The following is a 22,225-nucleotide window of genomic DNA, read 5'->3' on the forward strand; positions in this document are numbered from 1 at the left end:
GCCTCAGAGGGAGGGCAGTCGGTCGCGGGCTGCTCACTGGTGGCTCCCCACGCAGAGCTCTCTGCCACAGAGCCTCCCCCCTCGCCCCCCCCCCGGTTGCAATCAGGCTGGTTTGCTACAAGGATGCCCTGGTGGCACTTTTAAGGGATTTGGATCAGGAGTGATTTTGTCCTGGGTGTCCAGAATGGTTTGGGCTGAACCTGTTGCTGTTTCTTCCAGGACTTTCTTCTGAACGGTTGAGGTGGCCCAAGGCTCCTTCCACGGCCACACACACTGCAAGCGGGTCAGGAGGAGCTGCTGCTGGCAGAGAGCTGCGACCACCGAGAGCCCCCCCCCCCCGGCAGAAGGGCACCAGGACTCAGAGCCCATCAGGCCCCCCAGGTCATATTTTGCAGACCAAGAGGCCGGCCACTTAAAAGACAAGCTCAGTTAAAAAACAACCTGGAGACAGAGGCCTCTTCCCTCTAGAGTCGGGACCGCTGCCTGCTCAACAGTCGGGAAGGCGCTGCCTTGACCAGTCCCTAGAAGCCAGGTGGCGTGTGGGGGAGGGAAAACCGTTCCTGGCCTGCAGCCTCCACCGTGCACAGCTTCCGCCCAGCGATCAAGCCCACCTGGCCGTGTTTTTTCGGGCAGAGGCTTCTGGGACGTCCCAAAGCTGGAGGAGGTCTCTCCAGAGACAGACCGGTGGCTATTTCCAAGCCTTTTCCCTGCTTTGCTTCTCTCTCCACGGCCGAAAGGTTTCCAGGAGAGGAGCCAGGCAGGGAAACGTCTCAAAGACGAGGAAGAGCCCGAGGGGGCAGCAGCCGGACGAGGCCCCCGCTTCAGACTGGGAAGTGGGGGTGAGAAGAGGCCGTTTTTAATTTCGTTTACCCTCCTACCAGGATACTAGGCAGCTAAATGGTGGCGTGTGCCTGTTTCCTTCCGATAACCGGTTCCCAAGGAGCCCCTAATTGTCCCCAGAGTCTCTCTGCCCCTGAACCACGTGTCACTTACTGGAATATACAGACAACTAAATAAAAATCCATTTTCCAAGTGAAAATTCTATTCTTATCTGAGTTCTGCAAGAGGGTTGCAAGCGGCCGTGTTAATTGAAGCTTTGATGTTTGTGGAGGGGCCTCTAATCAGCTCCACAAAGGCAGCCAAGCACCCACAGCCGCAGCAGCAACAACAACAACGGGAGGGACCGGCTGGAAAACTCCCAGCAAGCAAAGCTCAGAGCAAGAGGGGTGGGCAAGGGGGCTCCTGGATACAAGGAAAGGGGGCAGGCCACCCCTGCCAGGAACAGAGCAGGGAGGGCAGGCCAGCAGCACGTGGGCAGCTGGCCAGAGGGGCCTGGCTGGAGGAGGGAAGGAAGGAAAGGAAGGAAGGAAGGAAGGAAGGAAAGAAAGAAAGAAAGAAAGAAAGAAAGAAAGAAAGAAAGAAAGAAAGAAAGAAAGAAAGAAAGAAAGAAAGAAAGAAAGAAAGTCCCTTTTGTCTAAATACATCCCATGAACTCAGTCACAAGAAAATGCCTAATAGGAACATCACCCTGTAGTACAGATGACCAAAGAAGAGATGAGCTCCAGCCGCACCCTGGGATGTTGTCCGGACGCTTCCTCGCACAACAGTCCACAACATCACAGGGTGGGAAGGCCCCGCTCCCTGTTGGTCTCCCAAGGCCAGCACTGCAAGGGAGTGCTGGGCAAACGTCCAGCAGGCCAGCCAGGGTGGGGCTGGTGGAGGGGGAGGAGCAGGAGGGGGAAGCGTCCCTGTGTGCAGGGGGGGGTCCAGGCTGGGGCCTGGGGGGGGGGCTTCCTCACCGCCTTCCACCGCTTTGGCACGTCTTCAGCAATATCCTCCAGCAAATCAAGTGGTTCTCTTCTTCTTGGGATGTTTTCATCTGTTTTATGTTGATTTTAATTAAAGAATCCGAAACGGAACAAACAGTACGTAGCAGGTGGCTACACAAGTGTGAAATAAGCAGACTGTTTTATCTGCCACAAAAGTCCCCCTGTACATTTCTTCAAATCCATCTGAGCCTTTGAAATGCCGGCGGATCTGGGCCAGGAGGCTCCGTGGTCAGGCCTCCCCCGCTTCTCCAAGCCCCCCCCCCCCCACCTCGCCCTCCCCACCTCTTGCGATTCGGATTTGTGTGGTGGTTGTTTGCTGTAGTGGCCACAATGCCAGCTGTTGTCTTTGTGGCTGTTACGGCTTTTGCTGCAAGAGAGAAGGTGAGAAAAAGGACGGAGTTTCTTTCCGTTCTGCTCACCGTTGAGTAGGCAGGGTGACCACTAGCCAGCCACCAAAACCTTGCGAGGACCCACCGTGTGTGGGTCCCCCTCGCCTGGCTGCCTTCAAACGCCGGGCTGGAGCCTGCAAAGGCCTCACCTCTCCCAGCTCCGGATTAAATTAGTGGGCTGTGGGAGGGGCTCTCGACCTCTGACCCAAGAGGACAGCGCCTGTCGGTCAGCTCTGCTGTTGCACAAATGCCCAGCCCCTCCAGGTCCCCCTGGAGACTCCTGGCTGGGTGAGTAGGAGAGCCGGTGGGGGCTGCTTTCACCTCCCCCTCCCTCAGCCCTCCCCAATGCTCTACAAGGTGAGCAGCTGCTCTTCAGACACAGACATCCCACCCAAGGAGGAGGAGGAGGAGGAGGAAGGGCACCTGCTTTGGCCACAGATCTGTTGGGCTGGTTTGAAGACTGGGATCTGTCCCGGGGGGGAAGGGCTTTGCCCCTCTCTTGCCTCGGACTCTCCCAGTGCTGAACTCCTCTGCTTCCTGCAGATGGTCCAAGTCGCGTGGCCTCCTCTCTGTGGACCTTGAGAGACCAAAGGGCGGTGGGTTTCTCCTCTTTCCAAAGCCCTGGGCAGAATCATGCACAACCTCCTCTCCGGGGCAGAGAACTCGGCCGTCCTCTCGCAAACATTTGTGAGAAGCCCCAGCCACATTCTCTGTCCACGGAAACTCCCATGTGCTCCATGCTGGGAGACACAAGGTCCCGTCAGAACGGAGAGCGCCCCACCCACCCCCTGGAGCCGCCTTTTGGAGTGGAGTGGGGCAGAAGCCAAAATGCTTTGCAGGGGGGCTGCTTGTCCTGGAGGCCATTGTGCTTCCCCAGCTAGGCCCCTTGACTCCACCCCAGGATGGGCCTCCGTGGCTCCCCGGCAGAGAACAGCTGGAGCCAGCACCCCTCTTCACTGGGGCACGTCTCTCGGGGCCCCTGCAGCTCTTCCGGCCAATAGGTGGGTCCTTGGAGATGGGCCTGCATCCTTGCCCAGCCAGCCCAGCCCAGGCCGGCTGTTTCCATCCAGAGTTGAGCTGTGGAACTGCCATCCCAGCACTGGTTTCCACGGCAACTGGAAAAGCAGAAGCAATTTGTGGAACTAAGTCGCCAGCCGTGGCTGAGTTTGCTCCCAACAGAAGGCAGCCAGAGGGCCCGGCCCCACCCACAGGGGAAGCTCTGGGTAGGGAGGCCTCCACCGCCCGGCCTGTGAATGGGACAAGGGCCTGGCTCTGCTTCAGTCCTTGCAATCGTCTCCCCTCCGTCCGTGCCAAAGACCCTGCTGCTCACCCAGTGGGGACCCTTCCTAAACCCGGGAGGTCAGTGGGAGGAACAGGAGGCCGCATCTCAGCAGACCCTCACCCAGGGCCCTTGGAGCAGAAGGGCCCTTCCTGTTTGGGGCCCCAACCTCTCCTGGAGGGCCCAGCCTGGCCTGGGGGCTCCCCTGCAGCCAAGGGCAGGCAGCTACTTCAAAAGACAAAGAGCTTTGCATCGGAGCAGTTTTGCCTGAGTCGATTCCACTGCTGAGCGGACTTGTTTCTATTCCCTGTATTAAGCTGGTCACAGGTGAAACCACCCGAAGCCCAAATGGTGCCTTCTTCTTCTTTCCTCCCATGCCCTCTCTCTGGGGGAGGGGGCCTTCTGACAGAGAGCCCCACCTCTTTGGAAAGGAGACTGGCCACCACCAAGGAAAAAGTTGCTGCCTAATTAAGAGTTTGGCTCTTAATCAACTAATGTATCCCATGAGATGGAACCTTCCTATAAATTGTCCAGAGGGGCAGCAGGAGCACAAGGTTCTGGTCACCCACCACCCTGGGCTGGGCATTATGAACCTTCATCCCTCAGCAAGGGCCCCCACCTCTTTGTCTTCGGGGCTGACGACTCTTTGCAAAATAGAAGACGGGATTGTTCTCTGCAGCCGTCTTGTGCAGGTGGAGGCCAACAAGGGAACGGGGTTGGAAGTGTTAGATTGGGGTGGTCACTGAAGGGGGGGCTGGACCAGTCTCTCTCTTGCCGGAGTTGGAGAGGCTGCACCCATCTGCCCATTTGGGATGCTGTCCTTCCTCCTCTCTCCCTTAATGCTGACCAAGAAGATATGTTGGAATCTGTGTAAATCGGCAGCCAAGGAGCCAACTGCCCATCAGCAATTACCTGGGCACACGCTAATTATTTTCTAAGCGCCAGATGGTGCAATCATAAAATGTCGGCCTCGCATACACACCGGCGAGTGTGCAGAGTCCCTCAAATTCAGCACCACCAAGCCCTGGACAGCGGTTAGACAGAGTCCTTTGCCAATGAATGGGGAATTTCTCTGTTTGAGAAAACAAACATCCAGGTAAATAAAAGCCTTTGGGGGGAGGAGGGCTTTGGATTCAGCAAGGGGGGCGGCTGGCCAAGCGCCAAGGGGTAGCCAGGGATGACCTTCAGCCACGGTTTTCAAATGGCTCCCAGCAGTAAAGGAAGGGGGCTGAGGAAGGGGGTGGGGCCAAGACCAACAACTGCCAATTTTTTAAAAAAAATTGTAGCTGCATCCACACATTCTGGACCAATGTTGTGTGAGAATGCAGTTCCTGGATGGCTGCCACCAGCACTCGACCAAAGGCTTAGTGTTATCAGGACAGAACGGCCAGTGGCAGGAAAGTCTACCTGGATCTTCTGGGGACAAGGCCCCTAGTTCTCCTGGGAAGCTGTTCCACAACAGCTGTGGCCCTTCTGAGCCGTTCTGTGGCAAGGACCAGCCATGGACTCGTCCGGCAGCCATTGACGGGCTCCTCTTCTCCATGGGCTCTGCCAACCTTTGGCCAGCCAAATCTCTGATGCCCACTGATCTTCGCCCAGTGGATCCAGTTGTAGGGAGGGCTGGCGTTCTCTTGCGAGGCCTTTGCAGCGTGTGCCTCCTTCCCTTCCCACATGCAGGGAACACCCAGGAATCTAATGGGTTACCGGTCATTCCTTTGGAAAGCAAGAAGTGACGGAATGTATCACAAATGGCAAAAAACCCACCCAAAAACAACAACACCCCCCCCCCAATACCAGAAAGCTGAGGAGCTGGCAAGCCCTGATTGGAAGGCCTATCACTGGGGCTTCGGCTCAAGAGGGAAGAGGCTGCCAGAGAGAGGGGGGGACATGGGGGGGCTGAAAGCGAGCACTTGCTGACGGCCCCCTCCTGCTTTGACTCCCTGCTGGGGGACCTCAGTAGCTCCATATGAAATGGCTTATGAAGGGGGGCAATTGGGGGAAATGATGGCAAAGCTGGCCTGGAACGTAGCAGAGGAGCGGCCTGCCAATGCCTCCTTTATAAGATGATTCGCCCACTGACAAGCAGCCCCCCTTTCCCCCCCCCATAGCCATTTGGGGCTCTGATTTGCCAGCAACTCTTCTAATCCTCCAGTTGTTGCTGGAGAGATTGAAGTGTCTGCTTTGATCCAAGCCACAGGATGGAAGCCGCGACACAGCCCCGACTCCTGCGTTCAGCACCACGGACAGGGGCAGGGGCAGCTGAGCTTAGGACGAGGGTCCCACCTGCCAACCGCCTCCCCCTCCTCCACCCAAGCCTCTCTTTTTTCCCAAAGGGGGGGGTATTCACTGGGCTGGCCAGGGCAGTGGGCCTCTCCAGGAAAGGGGGCGAAGGGAAATGCGTTCCTGGGACCCCCTTTTCTTTGCCTCCAGGACTGGGGGGCTCTTAAGGGGCCACCGGATGCCCCTCTGAGGTCCAGCCTGCCCTGGAGAGCCTGTTTCGCTTCTGGAGCAAAGGCCTGGATAAAATTTCCATGGGGGAGGGGGGAACACGGCACGAGAAGCCCCCAAGAGCTGCCGTTGCGCAGAGCAGATGCTTCTGGACACCCCCAAACGCTCCTCAGGCTTTGTGGCGGAGAGTTCTGGAAGACTGGCCAGCCCGGGAGCTTCCGTCCTGCCCATCCCTTGACCCCAGAAGGCCCGGCCTGCCAGCCAGCCGAGAAGACACCATACAAAGCCACACAACTCTGCCCACTCACTGCTGTGCCTTGGGGGGTGCACGGAACGTGGTCTGTGGCCTCAGAGCTGCCCCTCGGGGTGGGTAGTAGTGCCCTCCACCCAGAGAGAGGGGTCTCCCTTCCGTCTCCATTCAGAGCCTGGACCGCCTCTGACTGACAAGAGATTAATTGAAACTTCACGGGGGGGGGAGGATTTGGCTGAGACGAGCCCCTTCCTCTCCTCGCAGGGCAAGGCAGCCCTGGAGGGTCCCAGTGTAGGAAAGTGGAGAGAACAATTAAGGGGAGAGCTCATGAGAAAGCCCACCCCGTATTCTTATTAGCCAAGGCTATTACAGGCGCAATCAGGCCCGCTTGAAGTCGGATTGGGGTTCCTTGCTCCAGTGCCACCAATTTAGAAAGCCATTAATAGAAACGATAAACTTTGATAACACAAAACAAGAGGCTTTGTGTTTATTTACTACTCGTCTGACGTGGACACTCGTCCTGGCGACCGATTTGCCTCGGCTGCCTCCAAACTTAAGACGGACTGTCCTCTGGTCCGAACCCACCTTCCACTCCGCTGACCCCCCAGAAGCATCGCAAAAAAGGGGCTTCCGGTCGTTCCCTTCAGAGCCCTGGGATGTGTGAAGGCGCCCCTCCCTCTTAATTCGGGTTAAACCTAGCCAGCCTTGACCCAAAGCGATGGAAACTTTCCAAGAGGGGGGCTGTGGAGCCTGGTGAGCTGAAGGGGAGGTCCCAGGGGGCAGGCAAGGCCACACTCCCTGGCCTCTCTTGGGGCAGAAAGCCCACGGAGGAGACGACCCCCACCAAAATAATTTCAGGGCTCAGTTTCATCAATTTCATTTTGGAGAAGCATCCGTTTGCTTACTTCTTGCTGTCCATCTTTCAGTCAAGACAGTCAAGAGGTTCAAGACTGGCGGGACACCCCTCCCCCTGCTCGGCTTGGCTGCACAGAAACCCTCCGGAGCTGACGTGAGCCCCCTCATCTTTATTTATGTATTATTATTTGGATTTACGTGCCCCACACCTGGAGGGCATGCAAGGAGTCCTAACGGGAAAGAGACTGACTGGGAGAGGGGGCTTGCTTCATTTATCCAAATGATGAGAGCTTCGTGGGGGGGGAGAGGACCCTCCCTCTGCCCCCTTCCCCACCCACTCCCCGTCCGCTGGGCCTCAGATCTTCCCATTGTCCATGCCTCAGTGCTGGCTTTGAAGCCATTGCCCGGCCATGGCAGAGCCTGGGAGAAGCACAGCACCCGGTCTCAGCAGGCGTCTTACCTGCCCGGCGTTCGGCTAATGAGTTTCACTGAATTCCATTCTTCACCTGTGCGAATGGGCCTTGAGCAAGGAGGCCTGAAGCTGCTCCCACCCACCCACCCATCACACCTTCCATGGGGGTGGCCGGGGGGGGGGAGTCTCGGCTGCCAGGCAAGAAGGAATTCCTCCCCCAAAGACGCCAATTCTCCCCACGAGGATGGAGACCATCTCTGCACATTGCCCTGGGTTTATCCCTAGGACCTCTATTTATCATTTATTAATTGGACTTGTGTGCCACCCGTCTCCAAGGACCAGCTCTAACTAAGCCCTTTTATTCCAAGATTCCTGGGGGGGGGGGAGAAGGGAGGAGGTGGAGCTGCTTCCCTGGGGGTCCGGTATCAACAGGCTCTTTTCCAGACCGGACGCTCCCTGCAGAGGAATCGCTTCGTGGCAGGTGGAGCAAGGGAGAAGGCAGCTCCGAAGAGCTGGGCAACCAGATTCCCCTTTCTAAGCTGTAGAACATTGGACAATAAACAGCCCAGGGAAAGCAGAGAGGCGGAAGCCCCCCAACCTGCCACCTGGAGCAACTTCAAAGGTGAGTCTGGACCCTGGCTGAGGCCTGCTGCCCTCTGATGGTCCCTCCATGAATGGCAGCCTTCCGGCACTGCGATGGAGCTGACCACTAACTGCCTGTTTATAGGCTGAGCCCTAGCAGGGCCTGTGCCCAGCTGGCCCCAGGGGCTCCCTTCTCCCCCTCCATCCGTCCTAAGCGTCCTGGGCCCAGCAGGAGAGCCAGCCTTAACCCGCCAGCTCAGAAAAGAGGGAGGCCCCCTGCACCAATCCATGCCTTTCCTACGAAGGGTCAGGGGGGTCGATTTCCCGGGGGGGGGCTCCCCCTTGGAGGCGAAAGGGCCCCTCCAGGTCCTCAGGCCCCAAAGCGGAGGAGCTGCAACTCCCTCCCGATGTCCCCCCCCCCTGGGGAGGGGAACCAGCTCTGGCCCAACTCTGCCCCTCCCCTCTCCCTCCATCTGCCCGGCCTGTTTCTGCTGAACGGAGGTGAGGGGGGGGACGAGGGGGGGCTGAGCACACCAACGAAAGCTGCTGAGCCCTTAATCCTAACTAAACACATTAGCGAAGAGCTCATCAACAAAAGTCTCATTAATGTGTGCGAGGCCGGGCTTAATTGCCGGTCCCTGACACACACACGATGCGCCACGTAAGCTTATTACCCAGTTTAAGCTCATTATCACCACCATCGTCCGGCTTCCTGTCAAAATTGTGAAACAGTCAAACAAAGGATGGAAAGGGGGGGGGGGATTCCCCTCGGCAAAAGAGCTGACTCTGCCGGACAAGAGCCCACCCCTTCCCCAGGGTTTCTGCTGGGAGGGGGCTGGGGTCAAGGACCCCCTTCCAGGGCTTCCCACTTCCACTGTCAGCCCCTTCCCCTCAATTTCCAGGTAGGTGGGTGCCAGGGGAGCCATCAAGCTTCCTGCCTCGCCCCCTGCCTTTCTTCCGCCAATGCCTCATTAAACTGTGCTAACGAGGTGAGCAGGATGGCAAAGCCCACAGAGTTGGGACAATGTTGTTTGGCGGGACCCAGGGGAAGAGCCTTCTCTGTGGCGGCCCCGACCCTCTGGAACCAGCTCCCCCTCAGAGATTAGAACTGCCCCCACCCTCCTTGCCTTTCGCAAATTCCTTAAAACCCACCTCTGCCGTCAGGCATGGGGGAACTGAGACACCCCCACCCCCCCCGGGCCTATACAGTTTATGCATGGTATGTTTGTGTGTATGTTTGCTTTTAATAATGGGGTTTTTAGTGTTTTTTAAATTATTAGATTTGTTGTACATTGTTTTATTGTTGCTGTGAGCCGCCCCGAGTCTACGGAGAGGGGCGGCATACAAATCTAATTAATTAATTAATAAAATAAAATAAAGCCGCTGCACCAGGCACCGCCCATGCTGGTAAGACAAATCACACGCCAGGGAGGTTTGCCCCAATTCATCCAATTATTGCCCATTTTTCTATCTGCCTCATGATTCGCTTGCTCGGGTTGGCCAAAGCTAAGACCTCCACCCATTCCCCCTCCTGTGGGTGACGCCCCTGCCCAACAAAGGACCCTTCTCACCCACCCACCCGCTCTGGAGCCCCCCCACACATACACTCCCAGCTGCCACTGAGGGGGGACCGCCCCGCAAATGCATGGCCATGGGGCACAGGGACAATAACACCTCCCCCCAATTCAATGGCTCAGCCCCCCCTTTGCCCCCCAGGCTCTTTGGGGAAATGCTCTGAATCCAGAACGTGGCTTCTCCGGACGCAGCTCACTCCCTGCCTGTGGCAAACTTCGTCCAACAAGAGCCGCCCGCAAAAGGCCCCTTGCGCAACCCCAGCCAGAGCCCCCCCGTAATGTGCCCAGTGTCGGCTGCACAGCTCTCGCGTCTCTCCACCTGCAGACCAAGAAAAGCCCCTTCCTTCCATTTCCTGCCACCCAGAGCGAAGGAAGACGCTTCAAAAACTCAGGCGCAGCCATAGGAAAAAAGAAACCTGTTATTTACAAATTGTAAACTTAAATTGCAACAAATACTGAAAATCCGTGAACGTCCTCTGAGCTTCTCTGCCGCTTGTGGGGATCCCCAGACGGTCGACACTCCTGGGTTGACGCTGCAGGAGCAGAGGGAAGCTGAGTCTCCAACCAAAGAGGAGAGGGCAGCCAAGGTCCTTTGAGGAGACCTCCTTGGAGAAACGGGCGCCAGGGAGGCCGTGGGAGCTGCCCAGCAGGGCAAAGATGCTCCACACCAGGGAAGCCCCACAACCCAACTAGGCAAGGAGCCACCTGTCCAGGGAGATGCCCAGCGTTGCAAAAAAGAGCCGTGTCTTCTCTCTCCCTCAAACACCTGGCCGTCGGGACAAGGGGGGGCGGCCAGCCGTAGCATCCTCCTCCAAGCGGCCCCCCGAGTTCTGCCATTCAGCTGGACTGACCTCACAGGGGGTCTCCGCTCCAACAGCCGTCCAGGGCCCCTGTGTAGCCGCGCTGGGCTCTCCTGCAGAGGGTCCCACTTCCGCAGGGGCCTTTGAAAACCCTCGCCCCGGTCTGGCCCGGAGGGTCACATGTCCTCCACACTCCACTTGTAGGCCAGCTCCTGTGTCGCTTTCTTACTTGCTATTCTGGCAAAACGCTTCTTCTCAAAACCGTTGGACCTGCAGAGGCGGAAGGTGACAGCTGCCAGACGGGAGCGCTGGGCGATGCAGAGTTATGGCGGAAACTACATCGCTTGCATAATAAATAATAATAATAATAATAATAATAATTTATTAGATTTGTATGCAGCCCCTTTCCGAGGACTCGGGGTGGCTCACAACAGTAACAATATAGTACAAATCTAATAGTTAAAACTAAAATTAAAACCCCACTATCATTAAAAAACAATCGATAATACACAATCACACCACACTCTAATGCTACAAGTCAGAAGGGGGGGGGGGATTAAACCCCCCCCCCCCCATGCCTGGTGACATAAATGGGTCTTCAAAGTCTTGCGGAAGGTGAGGAGGGTGCGGGGCAGTCTGACTCTTCAGGGGGGAGTTGATTCCAGAGGGCCGGGGCCGCCACAGAGAAGGCTCTTCCCCTGGGTCTCGTCGACAGGACCCAGAGAAGGCCGACTCTGTGGGACCTAATCAGCCGCTTGGATTCGTGTGGCAGAAGGCGGTCCCATAGGTAATCTGGTCCGATGCCATGTAGGGCTTTACAGGTCATTACCAACACTTTGAATTGTGACTGAAACTGGTCGGCAACCAGTGCAGGCCCAGCCTCAGTGCCTTCCAGGTACCAAATTAGTACAGGGGGGAGGGGAGGCAACTCTGCACAAAAAACCTCTCAGGTTCCTGGGGAGAAGACAAAAGGGGTGCTGGGCTGCGTCACGAAGCCCCTGGTGCTCTGTGAGCTTCCTGATTGGCTGGCAGACACTTTATTACCCAGCTAGGTAACACTATCAGGGCCGGAAAGTGAAGGGTTTGCTCCCGGCTGATGTACAGTCACATGCGCAACCAGAGCTTCCAGGGTGAGGATTAAGGCCAGGGCAAGGCTGCAAACCGAGGCCTGGCCCCTCCGACTGGTCTTGGGGAGGACACAGACGTGAAGGATGCTGACCTCATTCTGTCGTGAAGAGCGACTTACCTGTCCACTCCGTCCCAGCGATAGCCTGGCCAGATGTTAAACCTGTTCAGCGGGGGTGCTGGCCCACTGTACTTTGGCTTCTCTGGAGGAAGGGGAAACAAACAAAGAAGGGAAGCTATTTCCCCCTCCCCTTAAAGAAATGAGATACAGATGCCTGGGCAAGAGGCAGAGGCAACGTCGCGATGGCAAGATGGAAGAAACCAACCAGGGGCCAAAAAAGGTGATTGAATTGCCACATGTCTTTTTCTGCGCCTCCCACCCTTGAGAGAGGAATGGAACAAACGGGGGTGCTGCTGACCTTTGGTGCCTTTCCCCTCTTTGGCCGCCGCCTTCTTCTTCCGCATGAAGCTGGCCATGGGGTCCCCCTCTCGCTCCTGCTCTCGCAGCATCTGGTCCAGGTCCTCGTCGTCGATGTACCTGGCCAGGGGCTTCTGCATCTCCTTCACGGCGTCTTCCACGTTTTGCTGCTGCTGCCTGCTCTGCGCCAGGCTGGGAAACGACACGGGATGCCCGTCATGAGGCGGCAGAGGGGACGGTGCCACCACTCACAAAGCCACCCCACTGGGCCTCGGCTCCGCAAGAGAGGACACCGACATGCAGGAAGCCTCAAGTCCCACTTCAGGGCTTCCCCCAAGGGACAGGTGAGCAGCAGGTCCTTGCAAAATCCTCACTTTCAGACTCCGCTAGACTCGCTAGTCTGCTGGACGCCAACGCCGGCCGTAAGACACCCCCCCCCCCCAGGCCCTTTTCCCGGAGGTCCCAAGCGGAAGAAACTGCCAGCTCACCCTTTCCCCCACTTGGTGTACTGCTGGTCTCGCTCGGACGTCTCCTCTGCCCTCTTGCGCTGCTCCAGCCGCTCCTGCTTCAGGTCCCTCTTGCGGCCCAGTTCATCCCGGAAAACGGTCTTCGCGTGCCGAGATTCATCTGAAGGGGAATGGACACATCAGGGGACCCAGAAGCAGCCACGCAGGCAACGGTGCTACCAGGCAGGGGCCCCTTTTTCTCTTTCCCTCCCACTACAGACTCTTGCAGGAACAGCAAAGCCGAGAGAGGGAAGAGAAGAGGGATAGAGACGGATCCAAACGGCCACACTTGACCCCCCACAGAATCCCCTCAAGAAAGAAGCCGCAGGGTTTAATAAGGCGAGCACAGTGTGGAAGTCTCTACAGTCAGGCCTCCTTTGGCTCCGAACATCCAACAAACGGGCCGCCTGCACCAGTCTGCCTGGATAAAGCTGGGAAGAAGAGCCCAGACGCTCACCCTATGGACGTGCCACGCAATGTCTAGAAATTCTCACCCTCCAGATGTTTGCTATGGTTGCTGCTGCCGGCCTTCTTACGCTCTTGCTGCTCCCTTCTCAACAGGTCAGCTGATACCAAGCCAGCCTTGCCCCCCGACAGCATCTGGGAAACACACAGGGTGGAATCAGCGTCAGAGGCAGGTGCCATAATTCATTCATCCATGGAACAAACGCCAATTGCCCCCTGGCTGCCTCAGCTGGAGCAAGGCTTCCCCCCCACCAGCATGGCACCGCAGCACGTCTAGGTCCTTGCCGGCAGCCAAAGCCTCACCCTCCGGCTGCTCCCATTGGACTCCAAGGCCTGATGGCGTGGCAGGACAGTCGGGGGGCTCCTGGACCTGTGGCCTTTCTTTCTTGCCTCTGTCCGTCTTCGGGGGGGAGATAAGTCCGAATCTGGAGAGTTGTGCCGATTCCTTCTAGGAGGGGAGAGATCGGGAGAAGAATTTGGTTGCCGTGTGCCTGGCCGGCCAGTGGCCCGTGGTGGCGAAAGGTCCGAATCGGAGGTGCCTTGAGCTCTCCTCCGTGTCGGAGAAGAGCCAGAACTGGATTCCGAATCATGTCTCTGCCGCTTCCTTGGCGATGCTGCCGCTGGCTGGGGCTGCAGGGGGCCTGGAAAAGGCACGAAGGAAAAGAGACATGTTCAGAATGCACCACCAAGGTATCACACCCCAAACTATGGGGGGTACTTTAGCCCAGGGTCACTCACTTCTGTATGGCAGCCCCTTCTGGGGCAGCAACAACTCACCCTCCGCGCAGGACGCTTTCTTGCAAGGCAGCGACACATCAGCACCAGCCGCCGCTTTATACTTGTCTGAGAAAAATTCACGCTGGCTTCCACTGGAGCCTTTGGCACGGTTTGTGCCCCCCACTGGAGGCTCTCTTTTGGGGGACATTTCATTTGCTCTGGAGGTTTCTGAACTGAGTAAGGTAACAAAAGCAACAATCTAAGTTTCTAACAATATACCGACTTTCAATTAGCGCCGTATTTCAAGATACAGTTTTATATATATTCTTGGTCCTCGCCTTGTACCGAACAAGAATTCTCCTAATCCAAGAACTGTCTGGCTTATTGAACAACCTGGCAGTAGCATATGATATAACATCAAGAACAACACAAGTTTTCCTCCTAAGCCAAAATCTCAACAGTCACAAAATTAGAAATGGAAGGGGCCACCAAGTTGCCCAGAGTAGAGATCCGGATTAAAACATTCTTATTAGAAGACAGTCCAACCTCTGTCTGAATCTTGTTTGGAATCCCCTACTAAACACATTCAAAGAAATCCTGAAAACAACTACAAGTAATGCAATCAATCAATCAATCAATAATAAAATTAAGTAAATTTTTAAAAAGTTAAATGAAGCATAGGAAACAAAAAGCTCACTCCCAGTGGACTTTGAATTTTTGTTTTGGAAACTTAACTAAATCAATGGATTGGATAGTGTGGAAATTCAGCAGTTGTTTCTTTAAAAAACTGCCGCTACCACTTATTCCATCCACAAACTGCCCGAAGTAACTGCTTCTGCGCAAAATGAAGTGTCTCCAATCAGAAAGAAATGCAATTAATGTGGTAAAACTTTACCCCAAAATATTGTAAAACTTTCCAAGACATACAAGCATCTCAATCCTGAGCTACAAATATTTTCTTTGATTAATACAAGCGTTAGACATAGCTGGAAAGATTGCGCTGTTAGCTATTCAGGTAACGTTCCCACATCTCACCTGCTTATTGATGCAGCTGTTGTAGTATGTCCAGATAACTGTGGCTCTTGATTCTGATCTTTAAAAAGAAATGTAAAGTCTTCTTAATACACAAGAACATCCACAATTGTCTCTCTTCATATGGCTGTTTCCCAAAATGTAGAATTCACAACTTGTAGAATTCCTAAAGAGCAAGCAAAGCCATGGAGATCTGGAGAGCACCAAATTTGTTTCTGAAGAGAGCTTATTTCCAGGATGAAATTTCTTTTTTTAAGAAAATAGTTTTTCCAAAGACAAATAAATTGTGGAACTTAGAAAACATATATCTTCTAAATGCCCTACAAAGAAAAATCCTATTTTCAACAAAACCGCATCTTTCTCATACAAGGCTAGATATGGCAAATTAATTTTACTCGCACATAATTGTCTTTCTTCAGATGTAAAAGCACTAAATATTCAGTAGTACGTATCATCCCATTCCACGGCTTTCTTTCCAAACCTTTCCAGCTTTCACCTTCCAAAGTGCCTTTTCAGCCAGCCCAACTCAAACCCTCTTGGCTCAAAGCCCGGATTAGGCAGAGTATCTCCTGAAACCATCCTCTCAGAGAAGCTCCAAACTGCTAACCTCCTAATAACTTCCATTTGTTGCTTGCTCGGAAAGTTTCCATCCATTTAACTTCATCTGGCCGTTCATCGATAAATTCAGCCACCTAGAAACAGTAGATAAGACAGGCTGGGGTCTCTTTCTGCACAGTTAAAGACCTCCCACTACAGCGCAAGGAGTTAAGCAATCCCCTGAGCACGGGCTCCAGCCCATGACTGGGAAGGCAAAGTCTCAGATCCTGCATCCAGTCAGAGCGCTTCCATTCCGCCTTGCTTGGGCGTCTGACCGTGGAGCCATGAGCCTCTGCCCTGCAGGCAACCAACCAGCCACCCGGCCCCGGGAGGCAGGCCAGGCGAGGCTCACCACGGGCAGGTCGCTCTCGTCCCCCTCCTCTTCCTCCTCCGCCTTCCCCTCGTCGGCGGCCCTGCTCTTCCAGCTCTCGTCGTCGTCGTCCACGATGCGCATCCTGCGGGAGGGAAAGGACCCCGTCGGCCCCGGCTTAGCAGCCTGCCAGACGCGCCGCGCTCGGGAGGAAGGAAGCAAGCGGGGCCCCAGGACGCCTCCGCCTCCCCGCGAGCCCCACTCCGCAGACGGGGCCTCCCTCCCTCCCTCCCTTCAAGCGGCCGAGGCTCCCGGGCTTCTCGCCCCTCCGCGGCGCCCACCAGCAGCCCCACCGGCTGGCCCAGGGACAGCGGAGGCCCGCGAGGCCGCACTCGCTCACCGGCCCCCCGCCGCCGCCTTCTTCCGCCGCCGCCTCTTGCCCGTCTCCGCCTCGCCGCCCTCCAGGTAGCGCCGCCGCAGGTACTCGGCCTTCGAGAGGCTGGAGGCCGCCGCCATCTTCTCTGGAGACCCGGAAGCGGAAGCACGGTAGCTGCCCCCCCTCCTCTGTGATCGTCTCCGGGGCATAATGTCGCCCTCTGGCGGCGGCCGTGACTGCCAGCGGTTCTTTCCCTTTACTGGGTTATGTTGTTACCTAGTGGCGGACAGGCTCAATTATGGCTGCCAATCAGGTGGCAAGATTGATTGATTGATTGATTGAATTTGCCCCCTGCAACAGTGCCCAAAAGCAGCTCCGATTAGCCCCCCACCCCCACCCACCCCCCGGCGCTGCTTCCTAGCCGCTTTCCAGCCTTTCCCTATTCTGTCCCCCTTATTGCCCAGGCCAACAGCACCTCCTCTTCTTAAATGGGGAGCAACACATGCAAACCAGACCTGCAGCAAAGACCCAGGAATGAGTAGCCCCCCCCCCCCATGTCAGCCCCCTAAGTCTGGACATTTCAACTATTCAAACCCATTGCTTGACTAGCTGGATAGAGCCACTCTTTTCATCTTTGTCACAAACTAGTCAGGCGTAGGGATTTGCCCACATCCTCCAAGTGGCTCGAGAAAGGTAACATAAGAACCTAAGAAGAGCCCTGCTGAATGGGGCCAAAGCCCATCGAGTCCTACATGCTGTGTCCCCCCAATTGCCCATGGGGTCTTGGGCAGAAAGAGAAGGCAACAAGTGAGACCCAGGGGAACCCTGCCTGCCTCAACCAATATAGAGGCGGCACCTGGACAGCCGTTTCAATAACCAGGATGATTCAATTACCAGGATGATAACCAGGACGATTAGCTGTGGGAGCTCCACAAGTGGAGGTGGGCTGCCCATCTAGAGGTCTACCCAGCCCTAAGCCCCTCGGTTGTGTTTAGAAAACAAGCAAAATCCCCACGTTGTTCCAGGGCTGAGTTTTGAAGGATTAGAGATTTGCATCAGAGGTGTTTTGCCTTATTGATCTGTTGCTTTCCTTGGTTAGGAATTTTTTTTATTATTCCATCATTAACTTTGCTAAGGGCCCAGAGTCTCTTCAGAAGGGCCAGGCCAGGACATGGCCGACTTCTCTTACTGTAAGGCTCCATCGCTCGCGCCAGCCGGCACAGGGAAGTTGTAGGTGATTATCAGCATGGCTCTGTACAAGGGCAGCTTGCAAACTCTTGAGAGGGAAGGGCCACATACGTAGTTGCCCCCTTGGGCTTAGGAGGCAAATGGCAGGAAGCCAGGAGTCATGGTTTCTCCCCCCAGGAACCCCCAGCAGACCCCTCCCGCTTCAAGACAAGGACACCGACTTCCCTGCTTCAGTTTTAATAGTGAAGTCCAGCCAACCTGCCTTCCATGGGTGGGGCAGAGTCCATCTTGACACGACCACAAGCTGCTGCTGGCCAAAGAAAAGTGAGTCGACAAGAGCTTGAAACCCAACTGTCCGTTACATTCCAGGTGGTGCCCAGCATGTCAGCTTGGCCTCTGAGCGGGAGAAGCCTGTGCCTCGTAGCCCTCCGTTTTCATGTCGTTCAGGCCCAGCTCCTCGTTCTGTTCAAACCGCCGCTCGTATCGCTCCATGCACAACTCCGGGTCTTCTTCAGGGGCATAGAGGTTCTGGAAGCGCAAAGAAAGGATCATGAGGCTGCAGCCTGCATGCAATCAATGCTCGGGGCCTGCAGCCTTTTGCCCAAATCCGGTAGCATTCCTTTTAGGAACAGGTCTGGGGTTTGTAAAAAAAGCCAAAATAAACCTGCGAAGAATCATCTCCACCATTATTAAAAATATGCACAACAGGACAACATAAAAAGTGTCCTTTTAGCCCCTTCACGCACCTTCCCTGGAAACACCAACCCAACCCAAAGAGCCCGGCTGCCATATCTGAAGAATGCCAGAACAGTCCACACAAAACCCAACAGTTCAACAGTGAAGGCCAAACGACTTCATCAGAGGAGACGCTAGAGCCGCTCCTTCCTATGTCCTGCCCACAGGGACCTTCCGTAGCAGAGGCCGGGCATGAACCCTCATTTGCCCTTCACTCAGCCATCACAGGAAACGTGAGAGAGTGGCATTTTCAAACAAAATACCCGACGGCTCCTCCCCTCTTCCTCCAGTGTTATTTGCATCGATGTGCCTCACCTGGAGGTAACTGTTCCCCGCAGGGTCATCCAGAACAAGATGTACCTCCATGTGCCCGTCTACAATCTGGCAGAAAAAAGAGAAGCTCTCTCCATCTGACCACAGGAATCGCCACCCACGCAATGAACGGGGCCTGCAGGGGGCTGGCGCTGGCGGCACGAGTGGCAGGCGAAGGGGCCCTACCTGCTGGAGCTTCCTCCCAAACGCCTGCAGCTTTGCTGCTTTGTCAGGGCAAGAGCCGTCGCCCAGCGTGAAAGGGTTCTTCTCCACCTGCGGGAGAGGCAACGCCTTCAGGTCCCGCTCTCCCAGGCCTTCCTCGGGCACCCCCACATCTGCCCCCCAAGATCACCCCCAGAGCCACAGCAGTCAGTCCTCGGCCTTCTGCTGAGATGGTGCAGGTCAAAGGGCCAAAGGGCCAAAGGGCCAAAGGGCAGCTCAGCCCGAGCCCCCCCCCCCAACTTCAGCTGATCTGCAGCTCCTTCATCTGAAGACACGGGGTAATAGGGGAGGGGCCTCCTACTGCCACTCACCAGAGCCTGGATGTCCTTCAGCAACCCTTCCAGAGTGGTGAACTTTCCACCCAGAGCCCCCATGCCCAACTCAAACTCCAGCTCTGGAATCTCTACCATGCACGTTTCTGACTGCAGGAAGAAAGGAAAAGCAGAGCTTCCATTCACTTCTAGGAGAGGCCAGCTGTGAAAGTGCGAATGTGGGAAGTGGTGGGAAAGAGCTTCACCTTCAGGACGTCTCTCGTCATGTCTGCAGGGCCCGTCACGCGGAGGGTGATCTTGGTGCCCAAAGGCTCGATGCCACCCCCGGACTTCACCTAAGGCAATTGAGGGGATGGGGTGGGGGTGTCCCAAGCGACAACACAGAGCAGAGCCCTTGAGGACCCACCTCCCAGAACGAAAACACTCACCTCATTCGTTCTGTGTCCGCAGGCATCACAGGTTGTAGCCATGATGACCACTTCCTTGAAATGGGGAATCTCTGGGAGGCAGTGAAGGAAAAGTCCACCACGAGACTCCCCAGCCTCGCTCCCCAGCCGTCTTGCTCCACCCCTGCCCCCCATGTGCAGACGAGAGGCCCAGGCAGCTCCTTCTGCCCTCCAGGAGCCAGTGCCCACACCTTGGCCATGCATAATTTGCCCCCCCCAGCCCCCGGCCACTGTTGCAGGCAAGCCGTGTCCCCCGCAGGCTCAAAGGATGCGCACCAGCTTCATGTTTGTGCTGGCCGGAGCGTTGCATTCTGGACAGTTGGTGTTGAACTGCAGCACCTGGTAGAAGAGAAGCCACCCTGAGGCCCCTCTGGCCGGGCTCCTCGGCTTCTGACTGGACAGGTACCACCCAATGGCCGGCCCCCTTCACCACCCGCTCACCTCATTCCTCAGATCCTCGGCAGAGTCGGCTGATTCGTCCTCCACGCCCTCTTCCTGGAGGGAACAGACAGGGCCCGTAAGCGTTTGGCCCCCAGGGCTTGCAGGAGAGCGCAGAGGCCCCAGGAACAGCAGGGCCTTTCCAAGCCCTCCCCGTCACCTCTAGTCCAAGCAGGGCTGCTTGCTGGGCTGTCCTCCTGTAATGGGTGACCTCCAGGGCATCGTCCTTCTGCGGGGCACGAGGGTTCTCCAGAAAACTGTTTCCCGAGGGGTCGTCAAGAATCTGGAGGGGAAAAGGACGGAGGGGAGGGTCGTGTATCTTTCCCCCTGTGAAACGAGGGGTTTTCTAGTGTGCTTCATGCTGTGAATGATAAAGTTTTAAATTATATTAGGATTTTTAGGGTTTTTAATTGTATTCATTGGATTTAGATGTATTATTATGTTTTTTATATATATTGTGAGCCGCCCCGAGTCCTGGGAGATGGGCGGCATACAAATCCAATCAATCAATCAATCAATAAGGTGCCGCCAAAATCACTGTCTTGCCGGGATTAACAATCCCTGCAGGTGGAAGCTGCTCTTGTAACGTAACTTAGAAATATAAGTTCTTGTAACGTAACCTACAAATGTGAAAGCCGACTCCACTTCCTTCAGGCCTTTCAACTTAGAGATGAATTCGTCGATTTTTCCTGCCATTTCAGTGTCCGTTTTCTATGGCCAAAAAAGCAGAAAAACCTGACTTGCTTTCCTGTTGGAAGCAGCAGACACAGGCACCAGGCAGCCCCTCCCAGGCCCTGGGCTGGGACTCTTCCTCCAAAGAGGCATTTGGGCAGTAAGAACCTTCTTAAGCCACCAGTCAAAACCACCGGGGCTGCCTTCTTCGTCTTCTGGACCAGCCGACTGCCTTCTCTCCCCACCAAACTAAGACAAAGCTGACCCTGGACCACAAGCCGTTTCACCCTGAGATATTTAAGGTGCCACAGAACACTTTGTCATTCCCCACCCCCACCCCATGGGAGATGTCAGAATTGCAGCCGGCCATGTGAAAACAGGCAAAAGACCCTCCTCTCCTGCTTCACTTCTGAACAGGGTGCTCTAGAATCCTTTGGGCACCGTGGACAGAGGTTTTTCCACAGACCGGAAGGGTCGTGGTTTTGTGTGCCGCCTGCATTCCGTAGACTGGTTTCTGGCAGGCCACACACCAGTGCTGACCCATGGACCGGGGACTGGGGGACCCTATTCTGAAACAGCCACCAGAGGGTTTTTGCCCACGTGGTAGGAAGCCTAACTGCAATTAACAGGGCCAAATGCCAAGCTTGAAAGTTGCCCCTCTTTTTCCCAGATTCCGTCAAGCAGCTTACTCTTCGGTCAGGCTGATCCTGCTCCAGCCCTGCGATGGCTCTGTCAAGGATCCCTTCCAAGGTCGTAAAAACTGACGGGAGAAAAAGGGGGGAAACACAGCCACGATTACTCCATGCTTCCAAACAATCACACATTTCTTCCACCCGGACAAGGAAAACAATTATCCTTACTATGAAAAAAAAAACCCAAACTAAAATATGGCCCCCTGCCAGATCCTCTCGACCAGTCAGCCATCAGAAAGAAGGCTGCAGGTTCGATCCCTCAGTGTCTGTTTGGAAACACACACACACACCAGGCATCCTCACCATGTCTAGCCCAGAGTCCTTCCCCCTTCTGCCCTAATTCCAATTGGCCTGGAAAAATAATAGCCGATGGGCCGGAGCTCAGACCCAGGGATAAATGCCGCACTTGCTCAGGGAGAAAAGGGGAGGCAGCTCCCCTCCTCAGCCCAAGAGAGAGAGAGATAGCTGGGGGGGGGGGGAACAGAGGCGGCCCCCTGCCCAGCGCTCTCTCAGAAGGGGGGGCGCTCCCCTCCCACGTCCCCAAGGGGTCACTCCCAGCAGGGCCTCACACCCACCTCCCTTCTGGGAAAAAGCGGGGATTTCGAAGTCCAGCTCTGGGATGGCAGCGGCGGCCGAGTCCGTCTTCACCACCGCCCTGTTCAGGTCCTGCGGGAGGAGGAGGAGAGGCGGTCACTCTGCCCCGGGGCGGCCATCAGTCCGGCCCCTCTTGGCCTCCTTCCCGGGGGGGCGGGCGGGCACCCACCTGCGGGCTCCGAACGGCCAGCGTGTAACGGACCCCGCGCGCCTGGATGCGCCCGGCCGACTGGAGCTCCGCGTTGGACCAGCCGCAGCTGCCGCAGGCGAAGGAGCCGACCACCACCTCGCGGAAGAAGGGGATGCTGGTCAGCAGGAGCCGCGTGGCGCCCTGCGGGGAGGGAAAGGGAGGCTGAGCCCCGGCCGGACAGGCGCCCTCCCGCCCCCGCCCGCCCCGCGCCCCGGCCCGGCCCTCACCCGGCGGAAGCAGGCCATGCACAGCGACTCCAGCTCGGTCGGCAGCTGCTCCTCCTCGTCGGCGCTCAGCGGGCAGAACAGCCGCGCCGGACCCGCCACCCCCGGCCCGGCCGCCATGCCGCCCGCAGCCTCCCCCGCGCCGGCTTCCGCTTCCGGAAGAGAGAGAGGACAAGGGCGCCCCAGTGACGTCACTCTCCGGCGCCCCGCCTCCCTGCCCGCGAGCGTCAAGAGGGGGCCCGCGGGCGCCGCTCCCTTCCCCCCCCCATTCAGGGG

General features: G+C 56.3%; 2 protein-coding genes across 7 annotated transcripts; both read right to left on the reverse strand.

The window, feature by feature from the left end:
- Positions 1-10,019: 10,019 nt before the first annotated feature.
- BUD13 (BUD13 homolog) lies at positions 10,020-16,200 on the reverse strand. The gene is made up of 11 exons (XM_070765748.1): positions 15,989-16,200; positions 15,631-15,733; positions 15,289-15,373; positions 14,685-14,742; positions 13,710-13,882; positions 13,236-13,573; positions 12,962-13,067; positions 12,450-12,588; positions 11,963-12,153; positions 11,665-11,746; positions 10,020-10,688 (listed from the first exon to the last, which is right to left on the reverse strand). The coding sequence occupies exons 1-11, from the start codon at positions 16,171-16,173 to the stop codon at positions 10,595-10,597; spliced, it is 1,554 nt and encodes a 517-aa protein (XP_070621849.1). The 5' UTR covers positions 16,174-16,200; the 3' UTR covers positions 10,020-10,594.
- A 1,173-nt stretch (positions 16,201-17,373) lies between these two features.
- On the reverse strand, positions 17,374-22,117 carry ZPR1 (ZPR1 zinc finger). 6 transcript variants are annotated; one of them, XM_070765760.1, is made up of 14 exons: positions 21,953-22,115; positions 21,705-21,866; positions 21,517-21,607; positions 20,939-21,009; positions 20,202-20,288; positions 19,738-19,860; positions 19,581-19,634; positions 19,412-19,478; positions 19,122-19,192; positions 18,939-19,028; positions 18,733-18,843; positions 18,386-18,472; positions 18,203-18,268; positions 17,374-17,680 (listed from the first exon to the last, which is right to left on the reverse strand). In XM_070765760.1, the coding sequence occupies exons 1-14, from the start codon at positions 22,067-22,069 to the stop codon at positions 17,537-17,539; spliced, it is 1,341 nt and encodes a 446-aa protein (XP_070621861.1). In that variant the 5' UTR covers positions 22,070-22,115; the 3' UTR covers positions 17,374-17,536. The 6 variants fall into 6 exon arrangements, with proteins under 6 accessions (XP_070621861.1, XP_070621862.1, XP_070621863.1 ...); XM_070765761.1 differs by lacking the exon at positions 18,203-18,268 and having other exon boundaries at positions 21,953-22,116; XM_070765762.1 differs by lacking the exon at positions 20,202-20,288.
- Positions 22,118-22,225: the final 108 nt, after the last annotated feature.

Source organism: Erythrolamprus reginae, chromosome 12, assembly GCF_031021105.1.
Source record: "Erythrolamprus reginae isolate rEryReg1 chromosome 12, rEryReg1.hap1, whole genome shotgun sequence".
Taxonomy (NCBI): Eukaryota; Metazoa; Chordata; class Lepidosauria; order Squamata; family Dipsadidae; genus Erythrolamprus; species Erythrolamprus reginae.

Bases quoted from the DNA above. Each gene is read 5' to 3' on its own strand.
- BUD13 (XM_070765748.1), bottom strand. From the start codon at position 16,173: ATGCCCCGGAGACGATCACAGAGGAGGGGGGGCAGCTACCGTGCTTCC. The intron at 15,374-15,630 runs GTGAGCCTCGCC...TACTGTTTCTAG, and splicing joins ACGAGAGCGACCTGCCCGTG to GTGGCTGAATTTATCGATGA. The intron at 12,589-12,961 runs GTGAGAATTTCT...ATTCCCCTTCAG, and splicing joins CCATAGCAAACATCTGGAGG to ATGAATCTCGGCACGCGAAG.
- ZPR1 (XM_070765760.1), bottom strand. From the start codon at position 22,069: ATGGCGGCCGGGCCGGGGGTGGCGGGTCCGGCGCGGCTGTTCTGCCCG. The intron at 18,269-18,385 runs GTAGGGCCCCTT...TTTTTCTGCCAG, and splicing joins TTGGGAGGAAGCTCCAGCAG to ATTGTAGACGGGCACATGGA. The intron at 17,681-18,202 runs GTGAGGCACATC...TTGCGCTTCCAG, and splicing joins CGGGGAACAGTTACCTCCAG to AACCTCTATGCCCCTGAAGA.